We start from the raw sequence: 15,310 nt of genomic DNA on the forward strand, positions 1-15,310 counted from the left end.
TAGTGACTCCCTTCCGGAAGCCACCCAAGGGGCCAAGTCCCATTCCTTTCTTGCGAGTGGGGGAAGACCAGATGGGCACTGTTGGTTGGTGAAGCCCGATGCCCTCCTGGGGAAGGCTGTGGTGCTGGGATCCTCCCCTGGGAGACTGCAGGGTGCCCACATCCTGGAATTCCCCTCCAGTAGAGCCGTGCTTAGGAAGAGCCAGCCTATGTCTGACAAGGAGGCTGGCCCTGAAGTGGGAGTGTGAAAAGAGAATTTCTACAGATTCTTGAATTACTCCACTACAAAGAAAGAACTCCAGAAGTCTTTGACTCTAATGAGGCAAAAATGTTAGGAACTTCATTGGGGCTTCAGAGTTCTTAGAAAAGAACCCGGTGCAGTGGCGCACTGCTGTCATCCCAGTGGCTCAGAAGGCTGAGGCAGGAGGATCGTGAGTTCAAAGCCAGCCTCAGCAACTTAGTTAGGTCCCAAGCAACTAGTGAGACCCTCTCTCTAGATAATAGATAAAATATAAAAAAGGGCCAGGGACGTGGTAGCAAAAAAAAAAAAGTTTTTAGGAAAGTGTGGGAGCAGTATTGCCCCTAGGACCAGGAAGGGGCTGGACTCCTATTTCAAGCCCTACCCCACCTGTCTCTTCACTTTGAAGACAGGCCAGCCTATTTCGTTAGTTTATGCCATGTGGCACTTGTCCTCTAGGGTTGCCACCTGCTCAAAAGTCAGGTCCAAATGCATGAGGGGCAGCAAAGTCAAGGCAGGGATGGGGCCAACTCAGTGACGAGCAAGGGCCAGGACCCTGGCATGTCTACCCCATCTTGCTGCCTCAGTCCCTGAGGTGGGATGGGCTGGGTGGCTCAGGTGTGTGAGGGGCACTCTCAGCCCAGGACTGGGGCTCCTCGCTGGACCATTTCCTGGCCGGGAGTGTGACTCCTTGCTCTCCTGCAGGGAAGCCACATACTGCAGCCCTCCTCGTGCAGCACTGGCCTCATGACTGTGAGGAGACTGTCTGTGCAGACCTCAATGCCCACTGGGGGACACAGAGAGGAAGATGACATTTGTGGTCTGAGAGCATCAGACATGCTGCTTTGCCTGTTTCGGGCCTCAGGACAGATCTGAACTCTTCAACCATGACATCATGTGTGTTTTCTGCTGCTGCTTGGGCTACAAACAGCTGGGTGACAGAAGGGGAAAAGAATCTTCCCTCCTTGACCTCCCTTTTAGTCAGTGAGCAGGGATTTCCGCTTGGCAGAAAACACTGGGCTTAGCAGAGCCAGAACAGGGTTTGCTGGATGGAGAAACCAGACCCGAACCTTGGCTGCCCAAGGGCAGTCCTGGCTGGCCACCCATCCACAAACCCTGCCAGCGCCTGTGCGGCTCCTCCCTGGGCTGGGCTCCTTCATTTGGAGTTTGAGTTTAACCTCCAGTAACCCCCAAGTTAACTGCATTTGTAGTTTGGATCTAGGGAGAGGTTTGGGATCTCCTGAATCAAATGACCCAGGAGAAAACCCGTATGTGTACAGCAGAGGACTAGGTGGTGCCCAGAGACTTGCATGAGCCCAAACAAGGCCCCTCTTCTCTGGACACAGCCTGCCCAAGTATGAGAGGTCAGTGTGCATGAGATGGGCTCAGCACCCTCGTCATGGATGCGTTTTGCCTTTGAGGAAATAACCCTGCTCTTGGTCACTTGAAACCCTGATGTCTTCTTACGGTTCTGCTGAACCTTCGATCTCGGCTTTTCCTGGGCCTGACACACTAAGGAAATACATTGGTGCTCTCAGAGACCTGTCCTTAGGGCTGGCCACTCACTTGCGGCTGTCCTGAGAAAAGACCTTCAAGTGGAGGGAGGTGTAGGAAGCATGGGGAGGGGCGTTGACAGATGTGACATTCTATCAGTCTCACTGCACAAAGTTAAAACACAGTTTTATTTACTCATTTATAAATACTGTTGTGTTTACAGGCATCATATAGATGTGAATATTATTACCAAACTTTCAAACACAGAATACTTAATGCTATATAATAACAACCAGTAAAACAAAATCATCCATATCTCAGGGTTGAAAGGCCACTCAAAATTGCATAAAAATACATTCAGTTCACAAAGCAAATCCGGCTTCCCCTCCCGAAATGGCCCCCTCCCCAGGTGTATTTACAACAGACTGAAGTTAATCCATACACCTCAGCTGAAGAACAGTTTACATCTGGTGTGGAAGTAAGGTGCGGAAGGAAGGGTGGAAAGAGTAAAGACACACGGTGCTGTCACTGAGGTGGGACCAGTGTGGAGACACCAGGGTGGTTCTTATGAGCTCTTTTCACCCCTGTCTGGGGCAGAGGCAAGAAAAGAGGGAGAAAACCATAAAGTCAAAGCCTGAGTCTGAACCACTCAATTGAGAAGAGGCCACATCTCTCCTAGGAGAGGGAGGCAAGGTGAAGCACACTCCTTCCCTCCTTGGGGAAGTCTGGCCTCTTTCAGGAACCAGCTGGGTGGTGTCCAACCTTTCGGGAGTTCAAGGGATGCTGGCTAGAAAAGGGTGTGCTTTGGATGGCTGTGTCTCCCTGAACCCTCCCGAGCCCCTGCAGCTTGCCGCCCAGTGTCCTTTTCCCCCCAATTTCTCTTCACCTGGCCCTCTGCACCAGAGGACAAGCTGAAGTCGGCTGGTCTTGGGGGAGGGACAGCAAGAGCAGTTGTACTTTGGGGGAGTCGAGCTCGTGCTGACCCTCACAAGTCCATTGTTCAGGATTTGTGCTCTGTCCTGGGACCACACCAGAGGCTCTCACCAGGTTCCCCAGTTACATGCCTTCCCCGAATCCACTATCCTGCAGGCAGAAGTGGGCTGAGCTGCCGCTGCCAGATGCACTGCCAGGCCCGTCCAGGTGTGCAGAGAAGACACTTTTGCCTTAAGCTGGAACCAGTCAGCTCTCTCAGGACAAAGACGGGATAAACCAGACATGCTACCTGGTCTCCTTGGCCAGGCTAGGGAGGAACTCTAAGGGTGATGAGGGGCCATTAGCACAGTCGGCAAGCTTTGAAATGGGAAGGGGGGTGGCAGAGGTGGCTGTTGGATGTGAAACTCCAGGAATCCTGGCTGATTAGGGAACACCTCTTTCTCTTAAGCACCATCAGGTCCACGTGAGAAAAGCAAAGAAAAAGAACATGGAGGAAGATGAAAGGGAGAGGAAGGGTGAAGTATATTTACTGGAAGGACATAAGAGCATCCTGATGTCAACTTAAAGGCCACCCACATAAAATCTTATTGGCAGCATTAGGGGAAATTTTGGAGGAGAAATAACAAAATATCACTCTGGCAGATTCACAGTCCAAAATGATAAACAGATGAGAGAAAAGTCCTTTGAGGGACTGGAAGGGGGGGAAAGGCAAAAAATATGAACTGATAGAATAATACACTTGAATAAAATTGGTTTCTGAGTTCTCATTTCTAATCAAGAACATGTGAAACCTCATTTTGGAAGCTCCGAGCTAGCATGTACATGTCTATGCACTCAGACTAGAAGAGGACCCTCAAATTGTCAAACCTTTGTAAGGAAGGCCAGACAGAACACGCATCAGTGCTGTGGTCTTTAGACACCCCTGCTTCTTATCAACTGTTCTTCCCCAGGAATTCTGCAGGCTTCCAGAGATTGGGTTGCAAGCCATTCCTCAGTTCAACTCTGACCCTCGACGTCCACTCTTAAGAAGTGAGCGCATCTTCTTTCACTGTGCTGCAGCTGGCTGACAGGTCAAGAGTCTCTGCTGTTTTTTCTCAGATTTCAAAAAACACCTCATTCCTTAGTAGCTGTGGCAATGACTTCCTGGGCTGTAGTGAAGTTGATCTATTTTTCCAATCTAATCAGAACACAGCGATCAATACCTGTCCCTGATAGGGTCTCCTCCTCAGCAGTGTCAATACCCATTAGGGAAGCTGATTAGAATCTCAGCTCAGCTGGAGGCTGAGGATAAAGTCACCAGCTCACAGCTCATTTCCACGCTGAAGCTTTGCTCCCTCCTTCCTTCCCTCCAGTGCTTGCAACCTCTACCCTGCTCCACGTTCAAAGCCCTGTCTGTCTCTTTTCCAATGCTGCTTGGGGGCCACCTCCCCACCCAGGGTCTTTGCCCTTTCACTGGGCTCACACTAGACCCACAGGAGTCTTGCAAGAGCTGAGTGCTGCTCTGTGCAACATGGCAGTGTGGTTTGTAAACGCTTCTGACTTTGCTGGTCTCGTCTGCAGACCTGCTATAAAGGAAAGCCTGCCTTGAACAGAACCAGAACTTCCTAATTCTGAGAGACCAGAATCCAGAGGAGCTCAAAGGAACTAATGGTTGAGTTTCTTTCTTTCTTTCTTTTTTTTTACTGAGGAAAATTCCTTTGCTGTTGCAAGACAGAGTTCAAGACCAGGGACCAGCTAGTGCTAAGTAGCAATGCAATCAATTTGTCTGGGGCGAAGAAGCAGAGTAGGCCATGTCTGAGGAAGCTGAGGAAAGGTGGTTGAGGACCTGTGAAGCGGCAGCTCTATTTCCTATTAAAACAATTTGTCTGAAGGCTGCCTACAACAAATTACTTTCTATCCATTTCCCTATGAGCTCCAATTTCCACCTCTGCAGGTTTTAATATTCTTACCAAAACATTAGGAGGGAAAGCAATTGCAACACCACTCAATTATCCTTAATACCAAACTCGCTTTCCAGCAAGGGTGAGAAGTCAGTCTTGACGTGCTGATGTTAAACAGTCTGAATTGGAAGAAAACAAGAATTTTTGCTCTTGAATTTTTGAAGTTGAAAGAAGGAATTTTTGAAGCAGAAATTCCAAGTATAAGAAATGTTCTGTTCTTCCTAAGAATGAATAAACCACAGAATTTTAAGCCAAGAGAATTTAAAGGTAATCTTGCCCAAGGTCACACGGTTAATACAAGAGCTGGCCCCAGCACTGATGTTCAGGCTCCTGGGGGTTTACCCTTTCATGTCGCCTATTCTCCCCTCACAGCTGCCTCATTTACGGGGTCACAGGAATCCAAATATTTGAGGGGTCTGAACCTGTCTTAAAAATCAGAATGGTGAGAGAGATCTGGGCTTAGATTTGGGCAGGGACTACCTCTGACTGACAAGATTGTGTGCCAAGGTAAGTGCAGTGTGGGCATAAATGATGGGGTTCAGTGGCCCTGGTGGTATCCAGAAGAGAAGGACACTGGACTCCTGGTGATCCCTCACTGTTAAGCTGCAGTAGTGGCTCACTTGCTGGGGCAGACAGGAACTCCCCCTTTCCATGGGCCTTGTTGCTGAACCTGTAGGCCTCCCTTTAAGGTGTGAAGTGGCTGGAAGCAGAATAACGCAACACGTGGAACAGTCTGCTCTTCCCCAGGTGTCTGCTCACCCAGGCCCATCTCCTAAGGAGTGCCAACACTGTGGGGACCTTCTGCACAGTGGCCTGGCCAGAAACAACTGGCTTTTCTCTGAGAGGAGATGGTGTCTTTCTTTGGCTAAGAGATGCTGCAAAGTTGCCAGACATCCAGAGGCACAGCAAAGTGCATGGCTGAGAATTTCTCCTTCCTCATCTCTGAAATCAGTTAAATGCTCTTAGCGGAGAAGCAGCTGGTAGTTCACCCAGTTTTGTGTGGGATCCACAGCTATTAAGTAGGATTGTAGCCTCCTTGCTTCCTGGTAGAACTGTCAAATAAGCACATGCTTTGTTTGGGGTAGGGAGAAGAGGTGAAATGTTCCAAACAGAGATATGAAACCCACCAGCAGCCTTGAGAGCATCAAATGCATCTAGATCTCCTTAAACATGGAAAAGCCCAGAAGAGAAATGCAAATGTCCCACAGCTGGATAGAGAGCAAGGGAGTGTCTAGGAGATAGCCAATGAGATTGGCCTAGTGGAGAATCGAGTGTTCCAAGGACACCTGGGACATGTCTGTTGTTCAGATTCGTTAGTAGCTGTACCCTGAGATATGCACAGCCTTATGCTAGAGATTAGGATGGGGCTGGGGTCATCACACCTGGGGCTTCTGAAAAGGACTGGGCTATCTGAAAAGGATCAGCAGCCTCTGAAAGACAAATAGGCAAACTTTAGCCAGAGAATCTTTGGAATCCTCAATCGTTACTCCCAAAGGTGTGGCTTGGCTATTGAAAAATATCAAGTCAGTGGGAACAGAGGGTGTGAATTTGAACTGAGAAATTCTCTTTTCCAGACAGTCTTGACAGTCTTCCTGTCAAGACTGAAGCGACAGAGCTGAGCCTCTCGCTGCTGGCCAGCCTGCTGCTACTCACTTAGCTTGAGCTGCTGGGGTGCTCATGAGTTCCCAAACCAGCAGGCAAGGATGAGGAGGGCAGTGGCGACTGAGGAGACCAACAGTAGGTAACTTGCTACTAAAAGGCCTACACCCAGCACCTCGTATGGCTTCCAGTCAATACAGCTGTGAAGAAAGGACGTTTTATTCTCTATAGGAGACCAGGATTCAGAATGTTATCTAATAAAATCAATGGCATAAGAACAACTGCCTGAAATAGTGAATTCAGGAAATTGTACCTTAGTGTGAACTATGGTTCACACTTTCTGAGTTCTTGGCCATAGAATCCAGTATTCCTGAGATTAAAAACCTTGTAAACTTCTTGACACAAGGAAAACCTCCTGGCAAGAAGAGACCTTTGACATGAAAGGCTGCTGTAGAGCAGCGGGGGAGAGACACCAATCCAAGAGTTTTGAGAACCTGCCTCCAACACTTTAAAAGGCACAAAGGGATCTGAGGGAATTCTGCAATTCCTTTACTCGGTCTAAGGAACTGAGAAGAATAACAAATGTTTCCTAATAATCTGGTTTTCTTTTCTTAAGAGGCAATCAACTCCACTTCCTCCATATCTAAGAGGCACCAGGAGAATCAATTAGCCAATCCTTGTTGATTTCTTTTCCCCGGAATGAAGGATATGCTTACAGTGGAAGATATGGTACTTCTCACTCTAATCCAGCATTCCCTGAGAATTGAGCTAACAATGCCCCCATTATCATATAAAGTTCCAAGATAGGAGCAGCTTCTCCTGGGAAAAAAAAAGAAAAAAAAAAAAAGAGACAGGAACAGAAGAGAGAATCTTATATACTCTAAAAGTGAGGTTCTGCCAGAGGAGGCATGGCTACTATTCTGGAACTGTTCCTGAATTATAGATTCTGAGTAAAGAGCATGGGCATTTCAGAGGACTATCGAGAACACCATTGCCACTTTCAGAAGACAATGACAGAGGTAGCACAGACTGCTCTCAGCACTGAGTATCACTGGCAACCCTATAATGAGGCTCTAAGTGACCTGCACACTCAAGGTGAACCAAGGGATGCAACTCCTCCAAAAAGCAAATACTATATGCCTTAATTGTCTCATGGAGAACTAATGATTGAACTGTGCGCTGGGGTTATGGAGTACTCTGTGAAGGTCTGGGCACGATATCTTAAAAGGCTGTTTTGTCTAAAGCAGGATGGCCAAGATGACAGGTATGAAAAGCATGTCACATGAGGAGTGACTGAAAAGACTAGGGCAGTGTGGGCTTGACATCAGGTGAAGAAGAGACCACCGACCACACGGATCTGAAGTGCTGTCACTTCAAGGAGCTATGAAGGGTAGACATGGCCTACAGGCAGACTTCAGCTGGTCTTAGGAGAAACTCTGGTTATTAGAGTTGCTCAAACCTCAAGTACTAAATGCACAGCCACTTAACTATGGGTCAAACCTGTGGTAGCAGGGGTCCCTGTGACACAAAAATGGAAAGCTGGACCAAATGACCTCTGGGCCTTGCCACTCTAAAATTCCATGACCCTCATCATGCATTGAAAGGACTTCTTCCCTTTAAACCTCATCAAGCAGCCATGTCTCCTGATAACTTCTAAGAAAGCAAATATCTCTTCCCTCAATCTAACCACCAGAAACAATCCAATCCACCACTATTCTCACAGCACAGTGGAACACTGTCTTCTCTGTCGTCATGTTTCAGTGTCCTCAGATACTTTCCTTTCACCAAATATGTATTTCAACTTCTACCCTCTGCCCAGCTCCCAACAGTCTGCCCTCCCCACCTTACAGGTCTCCTTGCAATGACTTCATATCTCATTTGCAAGAGGCACCAGGTGAAGAGAGGAAAACTCCCTCATCAAAGAGAGATCAGGCAGAATGGGGTATCCACTTTTCTGATAAGGAATAAGATTTTCTAATAAGAGCTATTTTCTAATAAGGAGCCCAGATTTTCTAATAAGAAAAACCATTTTTCAGGGGGAAGATAAGTGGGAGATGTGAATAGCAGGCTGACACTTCTGCCATGGTCTCGCTTTTTATATACAGGGCTCATGAAGCCACCCCAAAGCACCAGAGTCATGATTTTCTAGTCTCCAGAGTAATGATCTTCCACAATGGTCACAACAAAACAAAACAAAAAACCAAGGTCGAGTGCTCTGGAGGCAAGGGTGTGGGAGAGAAAGAACGAAAGGATAGAAGGTAGAGGAATAAGTGAGGCCAGGGCCATCAGTGCCTTGGATAAAGGTTAGGCACGAGGGAGGAAGAGGGGTTAAGACTAGTCAGGAATGGCTCTGGATTGCTGAGGAAAAAATATAAGTCAGTTCCTGAGAGGTGAAGAACAGAGAGCTTCAGTGCGGTCACTGTCCCCGTGGACTCCAAAGAAACACAGCTCCAGAGGCTGATGATTAATTCCACATCCTGCCATTTCTCTTGGCACCCCAGACAGGAACCTGGAGTGGTACCACAAGACTCACTTATATTAAAGGATACTGGGTCAGCATAAAGGCTAGGCATGTCTTATGTGTTTGGACCAAATCCAATGTGGACAAAGTAGGAGAGCAGCAGGAAGCTTGGGTCCATAGCTGAGCTTGGTGTGCTCCATGGGGCCTTTTCCAGATGGCTCCAATGATCACAATCATGCTTCAATTAAAACTGTCATAAAACTTGGGGTGAGGGTGTGGGAGGAACAGGGCATTGAGAGTGCAGAGAAAATGTACAGTGCAGAGGATGTGACTGAAGAGGGTCAGAGAGAAGTGTCCTTCCTTCCACCAAAACATTCACTTCTTTTGGCTGGAAGGCAATGGCTGGAAATGAGGGGCAGGGCAGCAGATGCCTTCCCACACCTGGAGCCTTGTCTATTTGGACAGTTTGCTGATCACTCTGATGAGGGCGCCATTTTCATCTTTCAGTCTCTGGTTGTCAGATTTCAGTTCTGTTAACACCTGTAGGTGACAGAGCGAAAAGTGTGTTAGAACTTGGCACAACTGCTTCCCCTACCCTCCTGACCAGGCACAGCTGGCAGGGGAGCAGGGCCTTCTGAGAACGTGCATGTAATGAGCTGTCATCCCCCCTTCTCCCAGAAACAAAGTTCCATTGACTCTTCCTACTTACTCAGTTGGTGGTGTTCATATTTAGAGAGATCGCAGCCCCTCACCTTTTGAGCTGGCAGATTAGTAACACAGGCTCACGTTCCACACTAGATATCCTTTTACTCTATTGAGTCAATGGCTATTTTCAATTATTCCTTGAACTCACCTCTAGTCTAGATAAACTGGAGAGTGCCAAAGTAGGCTAATGAGGACATAGGGAAGGAATTCAAAAAGGAGTTGTTGGTGATCCAAAAGAGTTAAATGAGGACACTGCTTCACAGCCAGTGAAAAACAAGAATGCAGGCTGAGGGACAGAACTTGCCTTTTCTGCCATGTGCACAAGATGATTTAAGGGCCCTCCTTCCACCAAATCTCAATGGTTATACTATACATACCCACTTTCAATCACTAAAACCCAGGGAACTAACAGATGTGGTCACACAGCTGCAAGACACAGTGGACACTAGGCACACAGTGGACACTAGGCATACTCTCCACCGATAGTTATCAAGAAAAACCTAGAGGCCTTAGAGCAGTTTTAGGAGATAGTGTTAAAATTCCAGGAAACACATGCTTATAGAAGGATAGAGGCGGTGGCGATTCAATTCTATTAATTCTACTATCTTGGAAGTTTGCCCATCTTGTGGATCAAAGGAAAAGTAAGCTCCAGCTTAGATATCCAAGTCTTTATTATGTCATCAAAGCACTTTGATAAATACGTTATGCATTAGAAACAGCCTAATGGACTGTTGATAAAGGTAGTTTTATGTGTAGGCCTCACTGATAGCAAGATTTAGGTTGGAGGGTAAGTACCTCTTCGCCAGGGAGGCTACAGAAATTGACATCTTTGCTGTCAGTGCAGATGTTGCAGGATTATCAGTCATTTAAACCTAAAGGACCCCTGTGGCAGGCAACACCCTCAGAAACAGAAATTATGAAGCTGAGGTTCAGAGAGTTAAAATGATAAAGCTTTGTTAACATCCTCATATAGTGCTTTCACATATGTTCTTATTTAATCATTCTTTAACTTCAAGAAAATATCAGATAACACGTTCATTTCCCCTTCTCTCTTTTGAGAGTGAGGTTTATGAGGCTTCCCCCCCTCAATTTCTACATTCCTCTTGTACTTTATGTAAGTAGCCTGCCTCCCTGCAACGCTGAGGGAAAGTTAGATTCCTAAGTAGTCGTAGCAGAGGCAAGCACTAGAACTAATAGGTCTCATAACACCTGGGCCCAGGCCACCTGTTGCCTTGTTCAATTTTTTCCCCAAGGAATTGAGTTCTTAATGTAGAAATAAATCACCAAAGCTCAATGAGTTGTTTGTACATTAAAAAAAAAAAAAGGCAACTCAGTTCTGATTGGACGAGACACTAGGCACTGAACCATAATCCACTGCCATGCATAGCTTCTTCCCGCCTGTGGAGTCCTGTCATGGAAATATGGTTTTCATAGTCTCACCCAGCCTGCAGTCCACAGGATGGGACATAGGAAAGAGATGGGAAGGTGAAACACTGTGAAGCCACCCTGGGCTGTTTTCTGAAACTCTGATTAAGATGAGTTTCTGAGCACTGGATTCTGATGGGTACACCTGCAGGGATGGAGGCATGAGGAGGCAGCCAGAGCCTTCCTGGTTGAGTTAGAGGGAAGAAAGGCAGGGTCAAAGGTCTGGAACTTTCCTTTGACATTTTCTGAATGAAAGTCATCTATGTAAGGCCTGTAGACTGTTTGCCCACCCTCCCATATTCATGGGCAAACTCCTAGTGGCCCAGAGAGTACTCAGTATCCAAAAGCACATTCTAGATGTCTACACCCCCCCATACTCTCACCTCCTGTGGGCCTCGCCACGTCCCTACCTTCTGAGGGAGTAGAATGGTTTATACACACAAAAATGGAAATGCAGAGACGTGGTTTGCCTAAAGTAATACAGATCATTAATGGCGAAGGCAATGCTGGGCTGTTTCCAGACTGAGGCGGTTCCTGGGGTTTGGGGTTTTCCCACCCCTGCCTCCACCTGTAATGAAAGAATGGTCTTTGAAGCTGGGCACACCTGAGACCAATATCAGCTGTGCCACTTAAGTAGCCTGACACCTTGGTCTAGTTATGAACTCTTCATTCCCTCATTTGTAGAAATAAGAATAGAAGTGTATCTCAGATTCACGAGGCCCTAGTGAGGCCCAATAGCACACTGCCTCCCACCTCGGAGATCCTTGGGGTTTTCCTTTTGTTCCCCTATTACAAATTCTTTTTTTTTTTTTAGTTGTTTATGCGTGTATTTCAGATAGCTCCAGGGCAAGGCTGGCAAGAGGGTTTCAGATCAGTCTTGCCTCAATTTCTTTGCTTCCAACTACATGGGAGGTGGGAAGGGAATCCTCCCTTTTATTTTGTTAGTATTTAACTCAACTATGAGTTAAATACTTTTATTTTGTTAGTAAGTGGCTTGCACTACATGCTGAGGTAAGTTTTCTCCAGGGACTATTATTAAAAAAACCCAACCAACCAACCAAACAAAGAAAAGGGCAGGGTGAAAAATCTCTTGATCACACTGCCAGTTTGGCTTAGTTATCTCATTTTTCCTTCTAGTGGGGGTCAGCAAGGTTTTTCTGTAAACATCTCAGGGTCTGCAGGCCACACAGTCTCTGTTGCTGTAATACAAAAGCAGCCCCAGACATAATAATATTACATAAACAAAAGAGCATGGCTTGGTTCCAGTAAAACTTTATTTTTGGACATTAAAATTTGAATTCCATGTAATTGCATGTGTTATGAAATACTCTCCTTTTGATTTCTTTTTTGGCTATTGGTAGGGCTCATGGGCCATAGGAGTGGGTCACAGTTTGCAATCCCTTCTATAGAAGGTCATGTACCAGGCAATGGCATTCCTTACAGTGGGCAGAATCTCAGCAGGGAAATGTTCTTTAAAAGTTAACCTTTCGCAGGGAAGTTGGAGTGCTGAGAAGGCAGAAAGCTGTCCCTCATCCCTCAGCTGCAGTACTGGGCACTGTAGTTGCTTAATAGGTCCTTCTTGCATGTTTTGGCCATATGCTTAACAAACGGCCAAAACTTTGTGCCAAATAAGCAGACAGTTCCAATCACAGGGCAAAGAACATGGACTCTGGAACCTACCATAGGTGATTTGAATTTTGGTTCTACCACTAACTCTCTGAGCGACCTTGGACACATAATCTGTGACTGTATTTTTTAAAAAATATGTACAATAATTGAGGATTCAATGAGAAAAAGCATATAAAGCACTCAGCATAAGCCCTAACTGACTTTATCATGGTTATTAACCACTGAAAGGATGAGATCTAATTTTTCCCATATCCTATACTGTCTTGCAACAAAGAGGGGAAAATAACTGGGACATCTTTTGGGGTCTCTACTTTGTCCCAAGTTGAATTTTCCAGGAATCTGTGTGCGCACAAGTATGTGTGCATGCACACTGGGGATTAATTGAACCTAGGGCCTTTTACATACTAAGTATGTGCTTTACAACTGAGCTAAATCCCTAGTCCCCTTTCCAGGAATCTGGAGGCTAATTTTAAAGCATGGAGGTAGGCAGGCCTAACAGTGGCTGCTCACTGCCAGCCCATGGTAGCACTTCCCTTTCAATTTTCTTTCAGCCTGTGATAGCATCTGTAGCAGGATATTAGCTCAGCCCTTATGGTAATTTGGGTGCTTTAGTTCTAGTGGATATTAGTTGCCAGCTACTGACCCTGAAGGCAAAAGCAAATAGGCAGGGAAAAAAAAAAAAAAAAGGCCCTGGTCAGGACTAATTAGATTGTTGCTGAAAATTAAAAACTCACTTCAGGGTAGTGGTGACCCCATCACACTATCTTGGGATGAGAAAACAAGCTGTCTATGAGCTTGTCTTTCAGATCCACAGCCAGGGGAAGGCTCCAGCTTGCCAAACACATTTTCTTTTTTTTTGTTCTTAGTTGAAAATAAATCCCTGCTCTCTGCTCCACTGCCTGTCATCTCCTTGCAAAGTCAGCCCTATTAGGGAGGGTCTTGCTATTTGAGGGTCTCATTTATATAGACTGCGTTCTGCCTCAGCCCACACTCAGGGTGGGGAGGGACACATCTCCATGGTCCAGATTTGTGACAGGGATGAAAAATGCCTCCCAAGGAGGGAGAAGAAAGCAAAGACTATTGTAGAAGGAGGCAAAGGATGCTATTCAGTTCTGCTCTGATGGTGGGATGCATGATGTTTTTGCTGGTAGCAGAGCTGGGCCAGAATGGCTCTAGCCATTGGTTCTAGTCCTCTCTGCCTATGCTGCCATATGCAAGGATTTAATTCTGCCTGGTATTTAAATGGCTGTGGTTCTCAACCCTAGTTGAACAAAAGAATCAACAATAGAGCTTTGAAAAAAAAATACTGAAGTCTGGGTCTCAACCCAAACCATCGATTCTTTGGAGTGGGCCCAGGCACTGGCATATGTCAACAGCTTCCAGGTGGGTCTAACATGCAGGCAGGATTGAGAGCTCTTGTCCTTTATTACCCCAGACCCAACCATTATTTGGAGTCTACAACTATCCCCAATTGATGTAGGGGACCAAGTTGCAGTTGACTGGGAAAGCTCTATCTCAGTTTGGGAATGACCCCACCAAAGAAATACATGTGCATGAATGTACACAGGTATAGGCATACCACACGTGTGCACATTTATGTGTAACCGAGTTAGAAAATACATACTCAGTATCTAGGAGAAGGACAAGTAATGTAGTTATCTTACTAAGTGTACGCTGGCCCATGCGAGTCTCCCACCGCCTCCCTCGACCTATGCTGTTATTTCCCATTCTAAGGTCTCAGTCCTGGCTCCCTCCACCTCCAGATGACCAAGCTTTACAGGAACCTGCACAGAGGCTCTTATGGAGGGGATAAGCACAGGGCTTCTGGAACCAACAAGAAGAGTAAACCTGCCTGGAGTAGTGGAGGAGGGAAGTGAGGTGGAGAGGAAGGGCAAGAACTAGAGCTCCTGGGTGTCCGAGGACTCGATGGACTCCGAGAGTCTGGCCACCACTCGGGTCAGGGCCCTGTTCTCAGCCTGCAGTTGCTCGTTCATCTGCTTCAAGGTTTGAATCTGTTTTAGCTGGTGGAGATTCTGCAGAGAGTGAGACACGGAGGGGAAAGACAGACAAGACAGAAAGAGACAAGACAGACCAGAGGAGAAAAAAGTAGGACAAAGAAACCATGTGACTTTTTGTTTTTGTTTTTAGTTTTCATGCTAGACAGGAAATGAGAGAGGCAGGAGCAATGAGAGCAAATCATGTATGTTGGTTGAGGGAGGGTGGAGAAAAGCACCAGAGAGGGGAGAGCTATGTCTGAGATTCTTGGCTGAGGCCTAAGTGTGCTGATGGTTGGCCATATGGATACAACCGGACACTTCAAATGCATATCTGGATCACTTTTGAGAATGACAGTCTACCAAGTAGCTTGGGGCCTTCTGAACCAAATTCATAGGCTGAGCCACAGCCTCAGGGACCCTCCATGTCACTGTCAAACTAAGGACTTGGTGTGTTCCTAAATCCAGCTGCTGCCCTTTTCTTTCTCTCTCATCTCATCTTCTCTCCATACTTCCCATTTGTTTTCTTTCTGGATTCTTTCCTTACTTCATTTTTCTTTTTAATTTTAAAAAACAAAACAAGGAAAACAAGAGAGGGGTCTGTTATTGAACCGCTTTCTGTATATGGCATGTACTGTTTAGCAGGATGAAATGACACATAGTGAAATAATAAACAACTGTCACAGCTCTAACCTGCTTTGGAGGAAGCTTCCTTGGCCTTGCTAGTTCTCCTCTGCATTTTAGGATCCCAGAGCTGCTGACCTTCCTCTGACCTGATATATGATTATATGCATCACTAAGTTCATAGCTAACTGTGTTCCCTCTGTCCGAGTTAATGCTGAGGCTGGGAGCTGCTTAAAGGTGTTCACAAAAAGAGTCGTACACTGGAAGTT

The 15,310-nt window shown here is 46.3% G+C and overlaps 1 protein-coding gene across 9 annotated transcripts in view; it reads right to left on the reverse strand.

The window, feature by feature from the left end:
• Window positions 1-1,900: 1,900 nt before the first annotated feature.
• The window catches only part of Ppp1r12b (protein phosphatase 1 regulatory subunit 12B), a 198,770-nt gene continuing 185,360 nt past the window's right edge, over window positions 1,901-15,310 (reverse strand). For 5 of the 9 annotated variants that reach the window (XM_058585822.1, XM_058585821.1, XM_058585830.1 and 2 more), the window contains 2 exons: window positions 14,282-14,456; window positions 1,901-9,210 (listed from right to left, as the gene is read on the reverse strand). In XM_058585822.1, coding sequence (XP_058441805.1) covers window positions 14,322-14,456 — 135 coding nt within the window. In that variant the 3' untranslated portion in view covers window positions 1,901-9,210; window positions 14,282-14,321. The remainder of the gene's footprint in view (window positions 9,211-14,281; window positions 14,457-15,310) is intronic. The other 4 variants (XM_058585829.1, XM_046463885.2, XM_046463902.2 and 1 more) reach the window with 1 other exon arrangement.

The sequence above is a fragment of the Marmota monax genome, unplaced genomic scaffold (genome assembly GCF_021218885.2).
Source record: "Marmota monax isolate L192 unplaced genomic scaffold, Marmota_monax_Labrador192_F-V1.1 WCK01_AAM20220418_F8-fsc00099, whole genome shotgun sequence".
Taxonomy (NCBI): Eukaryota; Metazoa; Chordata; class Mammalia; order Rodentia; family Sciuridae; genus Marmota; species Marmota monax.